This window comes from Gastrolobium bilobum, unplaced genomic scaffold (assembly GCF_033153095.1).
Source record: "Gastrolobium bilobum isolate Gb01-03AN ecotype WA unplaced genomic scaffold, APGP_CSIRO_Gbil_v1 utg31836, whole genome shotgun sequence".
NCBI lineage: Eukaryota > Viridiplantae > Streptophyta > Magnoliopsida > Fabales > Fabaceae > Gastrolobium > Gastrolobium bilobum.
This window is the reverse complement of record NW_026896489.1, coordinates 9,606-28,883: the sequence shown is the minus strand read 5'-3', so window position 1 is coordinate 28,883 and position 19,278 is coordinate 9,606. Positions and strand designations below refer to the sequence as shown.

Here is a 19,278-nt window from a genome sequence, read left to right as displayed (position 1 = left end):
GATTCAGGTTCTACTTATTTGGTGGTATATGTTGATGATATTGTCATTACAGGTAATGATCATCATGGCATAACTCAGATAAAACAACATCTCTGCCATCATTTTCAAACAAAGAACCTTGGAAGACTCCGATATTTCTTAGGGATAGAAGTGGCCCAATCCAAAGATGGCATTGTACTATCACAGAGAAAATATGCTATGGATATTCTTGAGGAGACAACTCTGTTGAATGCTAAGCCCGTCGATACTCCTATGGATCCAAATGTCAAGCTTTTGCCAAATCAGGGGGAGCTATTTTCAGATCCAGAAAGGTATAGAAGATTGGTTGGGAAACTGAACTATCTCACAGTTACTCAACCAGACATTTCCTTTGCATTCAGTGTAGTAAGTCAGTTCTTGAATTCTCCTTGTGAAGATAACTGGAATGCAGTAATCCGTATTTTCAAGTACATCAAGACTTCTCCAGGCAAAGGTCTCCTCTATGAAAATATAGGTCATACCAGAGTTGTGGGATACTCAGATGCTGATTGGGCAGGTTCTCTCATTGATAGAAGATCCACCTCTGGGTATTGTGTATTCGTTGGAGATAACTTGATTTCCTGGAGAAGTAAGAAACAAAGTGTAGTTGCTAGATCAAGTGTTGAAGCAGAATATCGCTCCATGGCCACAGCCACCTGTGAACTCATCTGGTTAAAACAACTACTGAAGGAACTCAAGTTTGGAGACACTGGCCCAACATCTCTCATTTGTGATAATCAAGCTGCTTTGCATATTGCTTCAAATCCAGTGTTTCATGAAAGGACTAAGCACATTGAGATAGACTGTCATTTCATTAGAGAAAAGGTTCTCTCAGGAGATATAGTCACTCGTTTTGTCAACTCAAATGATCAATTAGCCGATGTATTCACTAAGTCTTTGAGAGGACCTAGGATAGATCAGATATGTAACAAGCTTGGTGCATACGATCTATATACTCCAACTTGAGGGGGAGTGTTGTTGTAAATAGTGTCATAGAGGTCCCACATTGTGTATATGTCTCTGTATCTCTCATTTGGTTTGATATATAAATGAAATCTCCTTCGTGTAGTTAACACAAGGATTACAATCAATACCTCTTGTATCTTGATAATTAAGCGTAGTGCTTATCAGCTCCAAGTTTACACAAAGGGGTGCATTAATATGCTACCATACTTCAGTAATAAGATAAATATGATCAGGGGCAGTAATCAAAGTCAACGGGACTAGTAGTTATGTACCCCAAAGTCCCTGGATGCAATCTGGAACTACAGGAGAAAATATATTTTTGGAAAGGAAATGAATAATGACTTTTATAAAAATGTTTTGGATGGCTGTGCCTTGCACCATACTCCTAGTTGAGGAGAGGGGCATATACTTAAGTGGAGGGCAGAAACAGCGGATTCAACTGGCAAGGGCTGTTTACAATGATGCAGATATTTATTTCCTTGGGGGATCCTTTCAGTGCTGCTGATGCTCATAAGAACAGGAGCCCCCAATCTATATTGACCTTCCTCTTTAGGTTGTTGATGTAATCAGTCAGGATTTCTTCAGCTGCTGTCTATTGCCAGAATTATCATGGTCCACATTGGCCTTGTTAAAGAATAATATAATATAATAAAAGTGTAATCACCTAACATCTTTAAGCTTTTGGAATAAATTGATTCTTTAAATGATATCAGAAATTTACAATCTAAGGATCTATAGTTCTACTTTTGCCATCTTCATTCTTCAATCCTACTGAACTCTTGGTGTGAGAGGTCTGTTTAAGGAATAATATAATATAATAAAAGTACACTCACCTAACTTTTGGGTTAAATTGGTTATTTTCATGCCTAACTTTTTCTCTATGTACAATAAGTGTATGGCGGTCCACTACTGCTATACTATATCCTCCTTAAAATAAATGACTTCTGTCTGTCCTCAGTCTTTATCTTTTTTAGCAGTTGTTTTGTGATGATCTCCTCAAAAATTCTGACACCAACTTTGAGAACGAAGAAGAATTGTTCTGTAGCAATTGAGCTGGTTGATCATACTCCATGACTGTCCCTGTATACAAAAGAAAACTAGTGCTTATCAGCTCCAAGTTTACACACAAAGGGGTGCATTAATATGCTACCATACTCGATGAAACTTAAGTTAGATTCGATTTCGCACCAGACCTATTTTCAGCCCCTACCTACCCAGTTAATTTTTTTTGGATTATGAGGTAATATGTTTTCCTAGGTTTCATTATCACTGATGTTATGATCACATATATTGAAATACATACTGAGTCTTCTAGTACCTTTATCAAGGACCAAAACCAAATCATTATCAATTACAGTAGGAATTCTATGTGCTACTGTAATGACTGTGCATCCACTTGTTTCTTCCCTTATAGTCTTCTGAATTAAATTATCAGTTGCAGTGTCAATGGATGCCGTTGCCTCATCTAGGACCAAAATTCTTCTTTTCTTCAGTAGCAGTCTAGCAAGGCAAACAAGCTGTCTTTGTCCAACACTCCAATTTTCTCCATTCTCCGCCACTGCACCAATGTACAAATTTAATGAATATTTCATATCAATTAACAGTTTTTTTTTTATTATTATTATTATTTTTTATGTCACTAGAATTTTGGAAGGGATGGGGTTATTACAATTATACTCCTGAATGATGTAATTTTTTTTAACAATATATTTGTACCTGGTGCATCAAGAAGCCGTGGATCCTGCCTTACTATTTCAGCCAGATGGCACTTGCTGAGAACCTGAAAATAGTAGTTTTTTCAGTAGTGTTCAAAATATTGGCATTTTGAAGAAAGTATTCTAACTTCTAATACTAACCTCCCAAAGTTCTTGATCTCCATGTTGTTCAAGAGGATCCAAGTTCGTCCTTACAGTACCTAGAAACAAGGTTGGATCTTGAGGAATTATACCAAGCTTAGATCTTAAATCTTGTAGACCAATCTTGGAAATATTTACACCATCAACAAGTATGCATCCTTCCAAAGGCTCCACCACTCGAAAGAGGGCTTGCAACAGAGTAGATTTTCCACTCCCTGTCCTTCCTACTATTCCAATTTTCTTTTGTCCTGGGAAGATGCAAGTGACACCCTTGAGAATCATTGGAGCAGCAGGATCATACCGTATATGAAGGTTATGAAGTTCAATTTTTCCCTCCCTAGGCCACTCTGGTTCAGGCCTACAATCTTGAATAATTAATGGCGCTTCACTTGGTATCCTAGAGAATTGTAATATTCTCTCAACTGATATCATTTTGTTCTCAACATTGCAAAGATTCCATATCACCCAAGCCTGAAGGACATTCAAGTTTAAACCATAAGTAGCTACCAGACCAGCCAAGCCTGAAAATGAGATCAAGCAATTAATTATTGGAGATGTAAAACCAAAATTTCTATTTGATGCCACTTTGGAATCTGATATACTAGTTAGTGGATCCAATCTTAAATATTTCTTTTGCGCTTTAACAAGTATTTTAAATTGAGTAAGAATTATAGAGATTGTTATTTGTTAAAGAGAGAAAGAAAAGAGAAACATGCTAAATTTGTGTGTTCCAACTACACACCACATTCAATATTTATATAATGATTGTGATGAATACGAAGATACTATTTTTCTAATTAGCATATTGACACGATACACGTTCAGCTTAAGTTGTTGGGTGAAGCTATATTAATAGTTTTATATATCTCAACACGTCCCCTCACATGAGGACCCACTGGGCACAGTGGGGGTGGTGAGGATCGAACCCGGTCTCTGATACTATATAAAGAACCAATTCAACTCAAAAGCTTAAGCTGTTGGGTGAGGCTACATTAATGATTTTATATATCTCAACAATGTACAATCACCGCGTACCTCTATTACATGTGAGAATCATGGCATAACATTCACATTTAGAAGGATTAAGTACGAAAAAGCTATTTATCTTCAAGATTATTTTTCATTTCGGTTGTAAAGTCACAAACAATTGCAAACCAAGGTTAATCATGAACTTGTCTCTATGCTTCCTTGGAGTTTCTTAATTACTAATAGAAAATTGGTTCTCATATACATGTATGTAACCGCTATCACTGGTGACAAGATGAAAGGGGGAAGAAGAAGCTTACTTGGATCGATGGCAGACCTTGGCAGAGTCACCAAGATGACAAGAACAAAATAAAAGACCAGATTGAAGAGGAAATTGATTCGGACAGACAACCATTCCATGGTGGCATAATTGTGAAAGGCTACCCGAGAATAATCATCAATTAGAGCCATAACTTTGGTCAAGAACATTTTCTCTTGATTGAAACAACGGATTGTGGAAGCCCCAGCAATTGATTCTGAGAAGTGATGCAAGATTGGTGCCTTCCGAATCCCTACCATCCTGGCTAATTCCCTGGCGGTAGAGATGTAATAAGCCTGCAAAAATATGCAACTTCTTTCATCATTAGAATACTTGATTGAGTCATGCAAGAGTGAGCACATGCAATGATTTATGACAAAATGAGTCTTCAACATGACATGAACTGACATATAATCTTTTCTTTTCTTTTCATACGTTGTAAGATCTTGATAAGAAAATTTCTTACATTATCAAAGATTGATAGTACTTACCTGATACCAGACAGAGATAGCAAGCACCACAAAAAAGAGGAGAATGACTTGCCAGGCAACCTGGGACATTAGCACGATGATACTCAATAATTGGATAAGTGCAAATACTAGTCCAGCTAATCTGTATGGTATGTCTGTGTCTACTGTACTTTGATCCGTAGATGACTGTAATCATTACAAAGAAAATGGTTGAAATTTGAATAAAACTGATTAATCAAAAGAAAGCAATGATGTATCAAATAGAGAATAATAGTGAAACTAACCCTACTCAGAATTCGGCTTGAAGGTGTGGTGTCAAAAAATGAAACAGGTGCCCTGAAAACGGACGTGATCATTCCATGAAAAAGACGCTGAGCAGTTTCAACGGCAACTTTTGCCATTAAAACAGTCCTTCCCAGTATGAAGATGGAGCTGCCACCAGACAGAAGAACAAATATTCCCATAAGCTTCCCTTTGTTGACCTTGCCCCTCTCTTCTGTGGCCCAAGAAATCCAATAATTGCTTCCCATCTGCATAACTTGAAAGAGAATTTGACAAAGAAGAATGACAGGAACAAGTGCTCCTCTATAAGCTGAAGTGACAAAGGTTGAGTAGACACTCCATTTCACTCGACCAGTCTCTGCTTCCTCTTCTTTGGTTCTCTTACAATCCTTGTTGGTCTCTTGGATATTTTCTTCAGCAACTTCAATTTGATTTTTTTGGTAGGGTCTGCAGCTAACAGAATCATCTTCTTGGCATGGATTTATTTGGTTCACTGTTTCTTCATGAGCAGCCATTTGCTGAACAAATTCACAATTGGGACATCCTATGAGATCTTTATACCTTCCTGACTCTACTATTTTTCCATCTTTCATTACCTGCCAAAAATTATATTAATGGTGAGAGACGTAGGAAATCAGGATTCAAATATTTTTCATTTTTATTTCCTATTAATTAGGATTGATTGATTGATTAGTCATCGCTGAGTCATTTTTAGCTATTCAGTCTTGTATAAATACTCCTTATGTAATTTATTCAAATTAATACAAAGAAATACAAAATTCTTTATGGTATCAAGAGCGGGTTCATTCCTACCCTAAATCAGCCATCTTCAAGGCTGAAATACCGTCCAAACACCATCAAAAACACCTCCTCACTTTTGTCCAAACCTAGAAACCTTATCTACAGACCTCCAATCAAGAAAGTGACCATTCGACTTAGAAGGCTCCGACGAGTTGAACGCCACTGGACCCATCACCGTCAGCCACTGCACGCGCCATCACACGCGCGGCCAGCCTCCGGCGCGTGAGCTCCACGCGCCACCTTCCCGGCGTCTTTTTCCGCCGCGACTTGCACAGAACCTCTCACCGACGTCTCCCTTCCTGTTCCAGAAATCAGATCTGAAAAAACAAAAACTTGATTTTTTCATCCACGGTCAAATCCTCTCTCTTCCTTCATTTCTTCCTCAGAGCGTTCTTCTGCTTCCTTATCTGTTCCCAATACTCAGTCCTCTGGAGACAACTTAAGTATGCAGATTACTAGTCACCGGTTGAACGGTAAAAAATTTCTACAATGGTTTCAATCTGTTAAGTTGGTTATCCGGGCAAAAGGTAAGATGGGTTATCTTGAGGGAAAAATTAAGAAACCTGCTGAGGATTCTCCTGATTATGAAAATTGAGAGATTAATAATTCCTTGATAATGGCATGGCTGACTAATTCCATGGAACCACATATTGGCCAAACCTATTTGTTCTTCGATACTGCCAAGGAGATTTGGGATGTTGTTCAACAAAATTATTCAGATGTGGAGAATACTTCTCAGGTCTTTGAACTGAGAAATAAGTTGAGAGACTTTCGTCAAAGGGGTATGACTATTACTGAATATTTTACTGCACTAACAAATTTATGGCAGGAACTGGATCTTTATTATGCATCCGATCTTAAAGGATTGGAAGCGAATACCCAGTTTAAAAAACACTTGGAGAAGGAAGGACTTTATGATTTCCTTGCTGGCCTCAACCGAGATCTTGATGAGGTTCGTGGTCGAATATTGGGGCAACGACCGTTACCCTCACTTGCTAATGCTTTTGCTGAAGTTCGTAGAGAAGTAATTAGGCGGAGAGTTATACTGGGAGAAAATGAGTCAATTGATAAGTCTGATGATATGTCTGCATTGGCTGCCAAACGTACCACTGACAGTTCCTCTGGAGAATCAAAACGAGATGGTCGTCCATGGTGCACCCACTGCAATAAAATTGGTTATACCTGTGAGAAATATTGGAAATCCACGGGAAACCTGCAAATTGAAAGCCAAAAGGACAGAATAAAGGTCGTGCATATCAGGTCTTTACTGATGACAAGGTTGATGAGCCTCGTGCATCCTCTGACTCTGATGGTGTCTTTCTTAGCAAAACTCAGTTTGAACAACTTCAGAGACTTCTGACTCAACCTCCTGAGGCCACTAGTAATGTGGCCCAGCAAAGTACAACTTTCCATGTTGATAGTCAAAATCATTGGATCTTTGATTCTGGAGCCTCTGACCATATGACAGGTAATCCGAGCTTGTTCTGTTCATACACTCCATACTCTGAACCCTCTCGGGTCAAGATCGCCGATGGCAGTTTTTTCCAGATTGCAGAACATGGAACCATTAAACTCTCTGAGCTGATTAATTTAACATCAGTTATTTATGTTCCTTCTCTGGCTTGTAATCTCATTTTCATAAGCAAGATGACTTCTGAGTTGCATTGTTTTGCTAAACTCTTTTCTCATGGTTGTGTTTTTCAGGAACATGACTCGGAGAGGATGATTGGCAGTGCTAGAGAGGATGGTGGACTTTACTACTTTGAGGAGGATGTGACTCATAAAGCTGTTTTTGTGGAAAAATACTCTATGTTTCCTTTTGATTCATGTAATGATGTTATGTTGTGGCATCGTAGGCTAGGCCATCCAAATTTTATCTATCTTCAGAAGTTGTTACCAAACTTATTTATTAATAAGTCCTAGTTTGTTTTCTTGTGATATTTGTCAACTTGCCAAGCATACTCGTGTTCATTATCCTTCTAAAGTTCACCATGATTCTTCCCCATTTTCTTTATTTCATAGTGACATATGGGGTCCAGCTCGTAAAGAATATTTCAGGTGCTCGATGGTTTATTACCTTTATTGATGACCATTCCCGAGTTTGTTGGGTATACCTTCTAAAGGACAAGTCAGATGCTGCATCCATTTTTAAAAAGTTTCATGCCATGGTTCAAACCCAATTCCAAGTTGCTATACAAATTCTTACAGATAATGGCAAAGAGTATTTTAACTCTATTCTTGGAGAATATCTTTCCCAACATGGCATCCTTCACCAAAGCTCGTGTCCTGACACACCCCAACAAAACGGAGTTGCGGAAAGAAAAAACTGACTTCTCCTTAAAGTTGCTCGGGCTCTTAAATTCACTATGAGTGTTCCTAAATACCTTTGGCGGGAAGCCAGTCTCACTGCCTCGTATCTGATCAATCGAATGCCATCTCGCATTCTCAAATTTCAGTCTCCTCTTTCTAGTCTTTTCCGCACCTTCCCTTCCTTCCGAGACGACTCCTCCTTACCTCTCAAGTTATTTGGTTGTGTTGTATTTGTCCATATTCCCTCTCATCAATGGTCTAAGCTTGATCCTAAGTTTCTCCGGTGTGTCTTTGTTGGTTATTCTTCTACTCAACGTGGCTATAAGTGTTATTCACCCTCTCTTCGTAAGATTTTTGTCTCTATGGATGTCAGCTTTTCTAAGACTCAATTTTTCTTTCCTTTGACTTCTCTTCAGGGGGAGTCTATAGGAGCAGATGAAGATTAGTCATTGGAACCTACTGATGCCACAATATTACCTCTACTATTGGAAACAGGGGGAGCTACAGCATCCTCACCGTCCGGAGCCTCCTCAAAGTGGGGACAAGTTTATAGCAGGCGAAAGCCTCCTCAAAGTGTGAATTGAAACGTCCGGCCGCTTCAAGAATCAATGACTATCCCCACATACTAACATGAGACTTTTCAGTGTGCTTTTTCCTCACTCGCACACTTCCCGGGAAAACTTCCCAGGAGGTCACCCATCCCAGAATTGTTCCAAGTCAAGCACGCTTAACTGTGGAGTTCTTCCGATCCGGGCTACCGAAAAGCAGATGCATCTTGTTAGCATAGGTAGTACCAATTAATTCTTATAAGTTATCCCAAACTGTGCAGTCTTATACCTGCACAGCCTTTGGAATCCCTCTCTTTCGGGTGTCGATTCAATTCATTCATGCATGTAACCCCCTGCTGGAAGCCTGTCAGGAGCCGCTCCTTGTCCATGCCTCTTTGCACCGGCGATCACTCCTCACCCTTGTCAGCGCTCGGGATGTTACATGAATAATCCAGAGCCTCTACACTGCCAGGATTCTGAACCAAGTTCTAGTTCCAGCACTCCAATACTTGAGTTCCATGATAAAAATGATCTACACTTGCCTATTGCTCTCAGAAAAGGTACTCGATCTTGTACTACTCATCCTATTTCTAATCATATTTCATATGAAAAGTTGTCCCCAGGGTTCCGTGCTTTCAATACTATGTTGGATAACAAAGATACCGAGAAATATACATGAGGCTCTCAATGATAAAAAATGGAGGGATGCTGTCCTTAAAGAAATGAATGTTTTAGAAAGAAATGGAACTTGGGAGATAGTGACTCTACCAAAGGAAAAACAGGCAGTAGGATGTAAATAGGTATTTACAATAAAATTCAATGCAGATAATAGCATCAACAGATACAAGACAAGATTGGTTGCAAAGGGATTCATGCAGACTCGTGAGATAGATTATCATGAGACTTTTGCTCCAGTTGCTAAAGTCAATACCATCCGAGTTCTCTTATCAGTTGCTGCCAACCTAGATTGGCCTCTGCAACAGTTACATGAAGAGGTCTATATGGATCCTCCACCTGGTTTTGAAAAAGGAAATGGATCAGTGTGTAAACTAAAAATGTCTCTATATGGGTTGAAACAGTCTCCTAGAGAATGGTTTGACAAATTCGCACAAGCTGTCAAAAGAAGAGGCTTCATTCAAGCACAGATTGATCATACTCTCTTCCACAAACACTCTAAGGATGGTAAAATTGCTGTTCTTATTGTGTACGTTGATGATATAATTCTTACAGGTGACGATAGTGAGGAATTGAACTCCTTGAAGAAGTATCTAGCAGCTCAGTTTGAACTGAAGGATCTTGGAACTCTCAAATATTTCCTTGGTATGGAAGTTGCTAGGAGCAAATCAAGCATCACTCTCACACAAAAGAAATATGTTCTAGATCTTTTGTTGGAAACAGGAATGTTAGGGTGTAAGCCTGTTGAGACACCTGTGGAACCTAATACCAAGTTAGGTATTGAAGATGGGAATGAAGTGGATAAAGAACAATATCAGAGATTGGTTGGCAAACTAATTTACTTATCTCACACGCGACCTAACATTGCCTTTGCAGTGAGTATGATTAGTCAATTTATGCATTCACCCAAGGAGAAACATCTTAGTGCAGTCTATAGGGTGCTTAGATACCTCAAGAACACTCCAGGAAGAGGATTATCCTTCAAAAAGGGGTATAAAAGGACGATTGAAATCTACATTGATGCAGATTGGGCAGGCTCATCAGTAGACAGGAGATCTACCTTAGGCTATTGCACCTATGTGTGGGGAAATCTTGTTACTTGGAGAAGCAAAAAGCAAACAGTGGTTGCAAGAAGTGCTGAAGCAGAATTTCGAGCTTTAGCTCATGGAGTTTGTGAAGGAATCGGGTTGAGAAGACTTCTTCAAGAGTTGAAGATTTCATATTCCCTACCAATAAAACTATATTGTGACAACAAGGCAGCTATCAGCATTGCTCAAAATCATGTGCATCATGATCGAACAAAGCACGTGGAAGTTGATCGCCACTTCATCAAAGAAAAATTAGATGATGGAAGTGTGCGTATGATGTATGTTCCTACCAAAGAGCAGACTGCAGATATCCTTACCAAGGGCCTACACCGTCCAACATTCGAAGACTTGATTGGCAAGTTGGGAATGATCAATACTTACCTCCCAACTTGAGGGGGAGTGTAGGAAATCAGGATTCAAATATTTTCCATTTTTATTTCCTATTATTTAGGATTGATTAGGATTGATTGATTAGTCATCGCTGAGTCATTCTTAGTTATTCAGTCTTGTATAAATACTCCTTATCTAATTTATTCAAATTAATACAAAATTCTTTAAGAGGTAACACTAGTAGTAATTTCATCAGTGAAAGACAAGTGTTCAGTAGTAGCTTACTAATATGACATCTGCGGCTTCCAAGAATTCCAGTTGATGTGTAGCATAAACAACCGTTTTATCGTATAAAAGTTTCATAAGACATTTCTGCACAACATTTCCACTTTTTGGTGAATTTCATTGAAGGATATAAAAGTGAATTCAGAAAGTGCATGAGTGAAAAAAGCATAAGAACAATAACCATTAGCAATACTAACCTTAAACAAATGAGTTCCAGTATGAGCATCAACAGCACTGAAAGGATCGTCAAGGAAATAAATATCGGAATCATTGTAAACAGCCCTTGCCAGTTGAATCCGCTGTTTCTGCCCTCCACTTAAGTTTATGCCCCTCTCCTCCACCAGAGTCAAATCTCCTTCCCCCCACATGATGATATCCTGATGCAAAGCACAGACATCCAGAACTTTTTCATAAAAGTCATTATTCATTTGCTTGCCAAACAATATATTTTCTCTTATAGTTCCAGCCTGAATCCATGGACTTTGGGGCACATAACTTCTTGTCCCGTTGACTTTGATTACTGCCCCAGAAACTAAAGGAATCTCACCAAGCATACAGCAGAGCAAGCTTGATTTTCCAGACCCCACTGACCCACAAACTGCTACCTTCTGACCTGTTTTTATCATTAACTTTTCTGTAATTCGAATTGTTGGTTTCTTGTGGGCTTGATTATTTGTTTCCCATGAATATTCACCTGGCTTGATTTCAATAGCAATTGCTGAGTTTTTTAAAGCATGCTTATTCATGAATTGGTTTTGATCCTCTTCCTCAATAAACTCCTGGACTCGATCAACAGATACTTTTGTTTGAGCTATCATGGAAATAAGCTCAGGTAAGTTGTAGATTGGTTCTTGTAAAATTCTAAAAGTTGCTAAAGCTGAGAGGACTGTAGCTGCTGTTAGTTCAGTTTTCACCAATATACAAGCACCAAAAGTTACTACAGAAACTAAAGTTGGAGATACCCAAAATAGAGTGGCTACTGCTGAGCATGTGTAGAGGTATCTCTGCAGCCAACTCCTCTCTGTGTCCCTGAATTGGAGGAGTTTCTGCAAGAATGTTGATTCCCATGAATGCAATTTTAAAATTCTGATGTTCTTCATGGTCTCTGAAGTCACTTTGATTCTAGAATCTTTAGCTTCCATGATCTTGGAATGCAAACTTTCTTGCATATTGGCCAAAGGTGTGTTGCACACCATGACCAAAATGGTGACAGCAAGTGCAGCAATGGAAGGGGTAAACCCCAGATTTATGTATAAGATTACCAAGGCCAAAATGACCTGAACTGGAAGCAACCAAATTCCATGAATGTACCAACAGAAGTCTCCAATTCTTTCAACATCCACATTGATCAAATTTATTGTATTACCGTGTGTTGGTCCAGCACACTTAATCAATAAGGACTTGCTATATATTAGAGCCATAAGAGCTGCACGCACCTGAATTCCAATTCGTTGAGCACCAAAGTACCATTGTCTTTGACTCAGTGACTCCACCGTCTTTGAGAGGAAGAAAATAAATGCAAGAATCAGTCCATAATGGATGCTTGAATTATCATTATTCCCCAATAAAAAATTCACAAAGTTTGTGATCAACAATGGACCTATATATGAAGCAATTGTGTTAACACCTACAAATATAAACAAAATAAAAAAATTAGTAATCTGTAAATGAATGACTAAATGTTGCATAGAAGTACATAAAATCCAAAGAGGACCAGTAGTTGTGAGATTAAATAAAACAAACCTGCTAAAACTGCATTTATGGCCAAGGATTTCCATATAGAATGGGTAATAGCTTTTGTCAAGGAACCCCCTTCAAGTTTCTGTTTGCGAAGCGATTCTTCCAACATGGAAGAAGCATGTTCTGCCGTTTCAGAATGAGGAACAGAAGGAATATGAGCAAGTTCAAGTTTCTGAATTCGAGCCCTACTAAAAATGGGGTTCAGCCATCGGAATGTGAGTTTGTTCCACATGCTTGCGTTTGTGAAGACCTCTTCATCTTCTTCCCATGAAGATTCCAACTCTTTATGAAACAACCTTTGCTCCATATCACTTTGTTCCCTTGCACATACATTTGGCAATGCATTGAAACAGAGAATTAACAACAACAAAGGCAAGGAAACCATATCAACTATGTTATCCTCTGACAAAAAAAACCACAAGTTCAAGGATTCGAGATTTTTTACTACTTCTAGAGACACACTAAGTATGTCTATGATACTGGAGAAGACCCACCATAGAATTAGAACAAGGGGAAACCTTTTATTCTCTCTGAGTGTTCTCTTCATTGAATAAAATGAAACTATAGTTGCCAAAACCCAAGTTAGAGCCGAGGAAACAGAGTTACATCCTATGACTCTCCGAGTGGTGTATTCATAAAAAGCAAGAGCCATGTTCAAAACGGAAATAACAGCATTAGAGAGAACAGTGATTGTGGCGAAAAACGTTGGCTTCAAATATACAACATCGTTACGCTTGCTTTGTCTCAAACTATCAACCAAAATCCATATCAAAATCCCATAGAAGAATGCCACATTCACCATTCCCAACAGAGCATCCAAAATGGCCATGGTTTCAAGTTAATCCTACTTTTCTCACTCACTGAGTGATGCTGTAATAACACTGAAGAAAAAATGACAGAATCTGCAGAATGTAGTGAATGCCTTGATCAATTCCTTGAATGAAAATAATAATAATAAATGGACAAGTTAAGCATATGACATATTAGTCTTCAAAGTTGAAAGAAATGCCTAACCTGTGGAAGAATTTGCAAGTGACTGCAAGGGAGAGGCGAGTGATGTATACTTACACATATAGTAAACTTCTCATACTAAATTAGCATGAAAGTATATTAGTACCTTGCCATTAAAATAATTTTTTAAATATTTATTTATTTTATTGGTATATACAATAGTTATTAACTTTATATGCAAGGGGATCTAGTTGTACTACAAAGGGCAAGCGTTTACCTTTAAAATATGATGTAAAAATATAAAAATACCCTTAGTTTAAAATTTAAATTTTTCCAATTTAATTTTGGGATAGGATATTGTAATAACCAATTAGGGTTACTACCAATTTTACTAATAATCAATTTCACCGTTAGATCGACTATGTTGATCCGACGAATATATTTATTTTCATCTTTATATGGTTATGATTCTTAATATTTAATACTTTATATTTATTTTCACTTATGTATAGTTATAATTTTTCATATTTAATGCTTTTACATTAAATATAGGGATCATAATCATACAAAGATGAAAATAAATATAATTGTTTGATCAACATAATATATTTAACGATAAAATTGATTGGTAGTAATATTGGTAGTAACCCTAGTTGGTTATTATGCTATCATATCCCTTTAATTTTTCTCGTTCTATTTTTTTCGTGAGTTTTTTTTTCTCCTTCACTTTCATTATCCAAACCTAACAGAGAGAGCTCTATTCCAGACACATCGTTTGCATCTACATACTTATTCATCTCCTCTCAAACCTCAATCTACGTTATTGAAAGTTGGAACATTTGCTTCTTCTTTCATAGTTGAGTCACAATCCGTCTAGATCTAGATTTTAACCAGACTCAGCTAGTTGACAGCAGCTGTTCGCAAATCACATTCAAGACCAGACCCAAATCTATATGAACTTAAATTTATTAAGTGTCCATCCTTCGTTAATTTTCTGAATATGTAATGTAAGAATTTCTTCCTCGATTTATCCCTTTAGTCTTGCACGTGATATTTCCTACCATAAATAATCAGTACTATCATCGTCTAATCTTGCAGCAAAATATGTACTACAATATTTATTTGTTTGAAGGAAAAAAAAAAAAAAAGGGTGTCTTAGAGTTATTTGAATTTATATATATTTTAAGGGTAAAAGATTTCTTCAGAGATAAGTTATCTTCAGTGAGCTCAAAACAACGTTATTTTGAGGCAGAAATTAAGGTGTTTTTATAATTGTAATATATTACAGGGTTATATTAGTATTTATTTTTATAATTTTTTAATCTTATGACCTAAAATAACGTCATTTTAAGCTCACTGAAAATAACTTTATCTTCGGGTGACCGGAGAAAAACTTTTTTCATATTTTAATTATTATTTGGTTTTAATATAGGGTTCACTTTTTCTACAGTCAATGTAGATAACTTATCTACATTGAGCCCAAAACTTTTTGAGGTGAAAATCAAGTTATTTTTATAATTATAATTTATTTCAGGGTTGTAATAGTCTTTTTCATTATAATTTTTTAATTTTTCAACCTAAAACGACGTCGTTTTGAGAATGAATATAAATAACTTATCTACGTTCACTTTAGAAACATTAAACCATTTAATATAAATAGTACGCTCTCTGTCTTGTTTGTTCTGTGATTAATGATTCGCAAGCAATTTAGTTTATCCAGAAAAAGTTATAAAACACGTGCCTATCCTAGATCAAGAGATAAGCGTTTAAAAAAGATAAAGAGTGTTGGAATCTAATCCTCACTGATTTCTCTTATCCTCTTCTCGTTCTCTTTTCTCCTTTTAGTAGGACTCTTCATATACTCCCTTGAACCAAAAGATCAATAATAATTAAAGGGATATGATCCGTTTACAAATATTTTTTGTAAATTATACTAAGTAAGATTGGTTGTACACTATGATTAAAGTATGATCGGTCATATTTATTGTAGTTTGTAAGAATTTATAAACAAATTTTTTTTGTAAATATAACCTGCTCCATAATTAAATGCTTTAAAAGTAATGCGTTCCAAAAAAAATAAAAATTAAATACAAACAATTAATGAACATCACGAATGAAAAGACGCTTGGACTGTTCGACAAATTAGTAAAGCATATTCATTTTACCAAAGTTGATAAAGAAACTTTCAAAATTTCTTTCGACATATTCTAATTTTAATTGAACAATTCACGAGCAAGTAGTGCTGCGCTACCTTGTTACTCTGTCAGTATGTCGGATTGAGCCCTTGCAAACCTGTGATGGATCCTTATCCCATGCATGTATCATGTATGTAGAAAGTGGTGAGAAAACTTTACATAAAAAAAATTATTTACATATATTCCAAATTTAATAGAATAATTTACGACAAGCTAGTAGTACTGCACTAAGGCACTACCTGTTACACATGACGAAAAAGACAAGCATTTTTGTTTTTGTTGTAATAATTTATGTAACTGATTCTGATATTCATTTACACAGCCCACATGGCTAGTCATGTGTCCTATCCTACCCTCTTTTTGGTCCCGGGAGAATGATGCTAGTTTTTTTTTTTTTTTCTGCTTCATTTTTGGCTTTATGGATGGATTTATTAAACACATTTGTGAAATGTCTTATCCATCATATGACTCAAGTCTCAAGCAGTATGATTAGGTTTCGTCATGTGGCTATTGGTTTGGTGCATATTTGATAAGATAAACTTATCCAGCTTGCAATCTAATGGTCTGAGTGAGACTAACTATATATATATTTCGTACCTAGAAATAATAATTTCATTCTATATTCCTGCTTCACCAAAATGTTTGCATGTTTAATAGTAAAGAATTGATATTTCGCATGGTAGGACACATGTAAGTGATACATATTAAGCACTTATCCAGCTTGCAACGTTTAGTGATAGTCACCATGCATGTATGACGTACCCAGGACACCGCTTATAAATATCACTCTCATACTCATCCGAAAGACACACACATCTAGAGAAACAGGCTTTGCTCCACAAGCCAACTTGTCCCACGGAGTGGGACCAGGTTGAGTTTTTTAACTCATCTCAAAAACAGGGTGAGACAGATTTATTTTTTGGTGAGTTGATGACGAATATAAGCGAATTGAGATGGATAAGTATAAAATAAGCTCTGACTCACAAGCCAACCCTTCAAACGGGACGAAACAGAATGAATTTTTTAACTTACTTTCAAAAACGGAGCAGAACGGGACAGGATGAGACGGTCCGGCCGGGCCCACCGCACCCGACCCGCCCCCTTTTTACCTCTACACACTTCCTTCTACACTCTTATAACTTCGTTTTGCTCGTACTCAAATTCTTCAATGACTTACACATCAATATTTATACTCAATTTTGAAGCAGGTGTTAGTGTGTAGTCATAAATTAATTGGACATATTTTTTCATATCAGAAATAAAACGGTGTTTTGAATTATATTTATAAAAGGAAGTATTTTCGGACAATTTGAGATTCGATTAAGATTTAGGAAAGGGAAGAAAACAAAAGGCGAGCTGGTTCTGTCTCCAGGGTCCAGCTCACCATGGTATGGGAGATGAATTGGAGAGAAAGGTGACGTGGATTTCACTTAGTCGTTAGTTGTTAACGTTTCTTCATAGTGAATGAACATGTGTTTGTTGGACGTTGCCGTGTGTCGTGCAAGAGGTAAGTCACGGTCGCTGTGTGTGAATCCCGTGGGGCCGAGACCACTAAAGTTTTTCTCCGTGGGGCCAAACCCATCACTGACACTGTGACACGTGATTAAATAAGGGAATCAAGATTTCGAATCAGGATCTTTCTACTCACAGTACGAGAAGATTGCATCTTTTAAAATTTCGAATTTTCAATCCCAATGAAATTTTATTTTGGAGTAAGGAACAACAGTCATCATGGCGCCATAGCATGTACATTACATTTAAAGAGTCTTTGACATGGTATAACCTGGTCCAGTCCAGGTGAAGACTGAAGAGGCTTTTGACATGGCCACAAATTTTATAAAATAAAATAAATTTAAATTACTTTCTAAGTTTTAGGGTTTTTTTTTTTGGAAAAAAATATGTCATTTTAAATGACATATCTTAAGTCTTTTTTCACTTTCACAAAGAAGTGAGATTCACATCTTTAAAAAAATTTCTCTCCATTCTCTCTTCCATAATTTATATCTTTCTCTCACTTCATATGATACAATTTTATATCTTTTAAAACGATACACATTTTTTCCTTATTTTTTTCGTTTTAAGAATATTCTTTTGCCCCCCCCCCCCCAAGTTTCGTCCGATGATAGCTATTTATAAAAAGAATAAATGCTTTAAATGTAATTTGTTGTAAAAAAATGCTTTAAAAGTCATTCTCATTCAAGATTTACAATTATTTAATGAATATTAATTATTATTATTTTTGGTAGATTAATGAACATTATTTTTATCATCCAATTTGGTCCAATCACATCCTCTACTTGTGCTCAAATGATATCATTTGTTGCTATCCATGACTTATTTCTTTTATTGAACACTTGGACTGTTGGACAAATTAGGAAAGCCTTTTCATTTTAGCAAAGTTGATACAAAAATATTTCGGAGTTTCTTTCCATCTATTCCAATTTTAGAAAAGTTGATAAAATATATATTCCAAATTCTTATCATTTTAAATTTGCTCTTTAAGTTTTTTTTTTCCTTTTTAGATTATTCTTTTAAGTTTTAGCTCTTTTAACAGTTTTTAATTTTGGACCTCTGATTTTTTTTTTTCGTCCGATGAGAAGTACTTATTATGAGTATCGTTTAAAGGGAAAAATTGCAAGTAAAATTTCTCTATATTTGATCACTATATTCTTTGTTATAAGAAAATGCTCTATTTCATTTTAGAGTAAATATTATTTTTAGTCCCTAACAAAAAATACGATTTCCACTTTAGTCCCTTACAAAAATAAATTAGTCAGTTAGTTCCTAACAAATTCAAAGTGGACCCATTTAGTTGAAATCGTGGTCCCTCACAAATTCAAAAAAGATCCATATTAGTTCCTCAGAAAGACTAAAATGGGTCCACCTTGAATTTATTAGGAACTATCTGACTAATTTATTTTTATAAGGAACTAAAATGGAGATCGTGCTTTTTGTTAGGGACCAAAAATGATATTTACTCTTCTTTTTAAAATAATGCTAGAAATGAGGCATCCCTAATTTTATTTTATTTTCGGTAGACAAAAGGGTCAGGCCAGGTATCCCTTAATTTGTACTAAAATGTAGGTTCGGTCCTAATTGTAAGATGTTTTTAGCGTTTTAAATTTACATGCTACGAATAAAATCTATTTATATAGACCTCCACACAGGCATTTTGATCATTATAATACAATTCTAAAAATATACAAAATAACATGATTTATAAACTATTTAATACTGTTTGATCCAACCCATAAATTGATCCCACATGGATACAAAATTAATCATCCATAATTATAGAATTAATTTCCATAGTCGTAGCGGGGCTAGTGAATCAAACTGGATTATTAATAAATATTTTTTAAACTATATAATTTTAATAATTTTTTTAACTGTGTTATAATTAGGGATATAAATGAGACAAATTAAGCCGAACTTTAGGCTAAATGGTTGCATAAATTATTTCAAGTCTGACTTGGCT

At 36.4% G+C, this 19,278-nt stretch overlaps 1 protein-coding gene across 1 annotated transcript; it reads right to left on the bottom strand.

Moving 5' to 3' along the window:
* Nucleotides 1-1,816: 1,816 nt before the first annotated feature.
* LOC133299998 (putative ABC transporter C family member 15) lies at nucleotides 1,817-13,483 on the bottom strand. Its single transcript, XM_061499490.1, has 10 exons — nucleotides 12,658-13,483; nucleotides 11,112-12,541; nucleotides 10,915-11,001; nucleotides 4,880-5,473; nucleotides 4,617-4,781; nucleotides 4,127-4,421; nucleotides 2,841-3,361; nucleotides 2,701-2,764; nucleotides 2,303-2,542; nucleotides 1,817-2,064 (listed from the first exon to the last, which is right to left on the bottom strand). Exons 1-10 carry the CDS (start codon nucleotides 13,481-13,483, stop codon nucleotides 1,955-1,957), a joined length of 4,332 nt encoding a protein of 1,443 aa, XP_061355474.1. The 3' UTR covers nucleotides 1,817-1,954.
* Nucleotides 13,484-19,278: the final 5,795 nt, after the last annotated feature.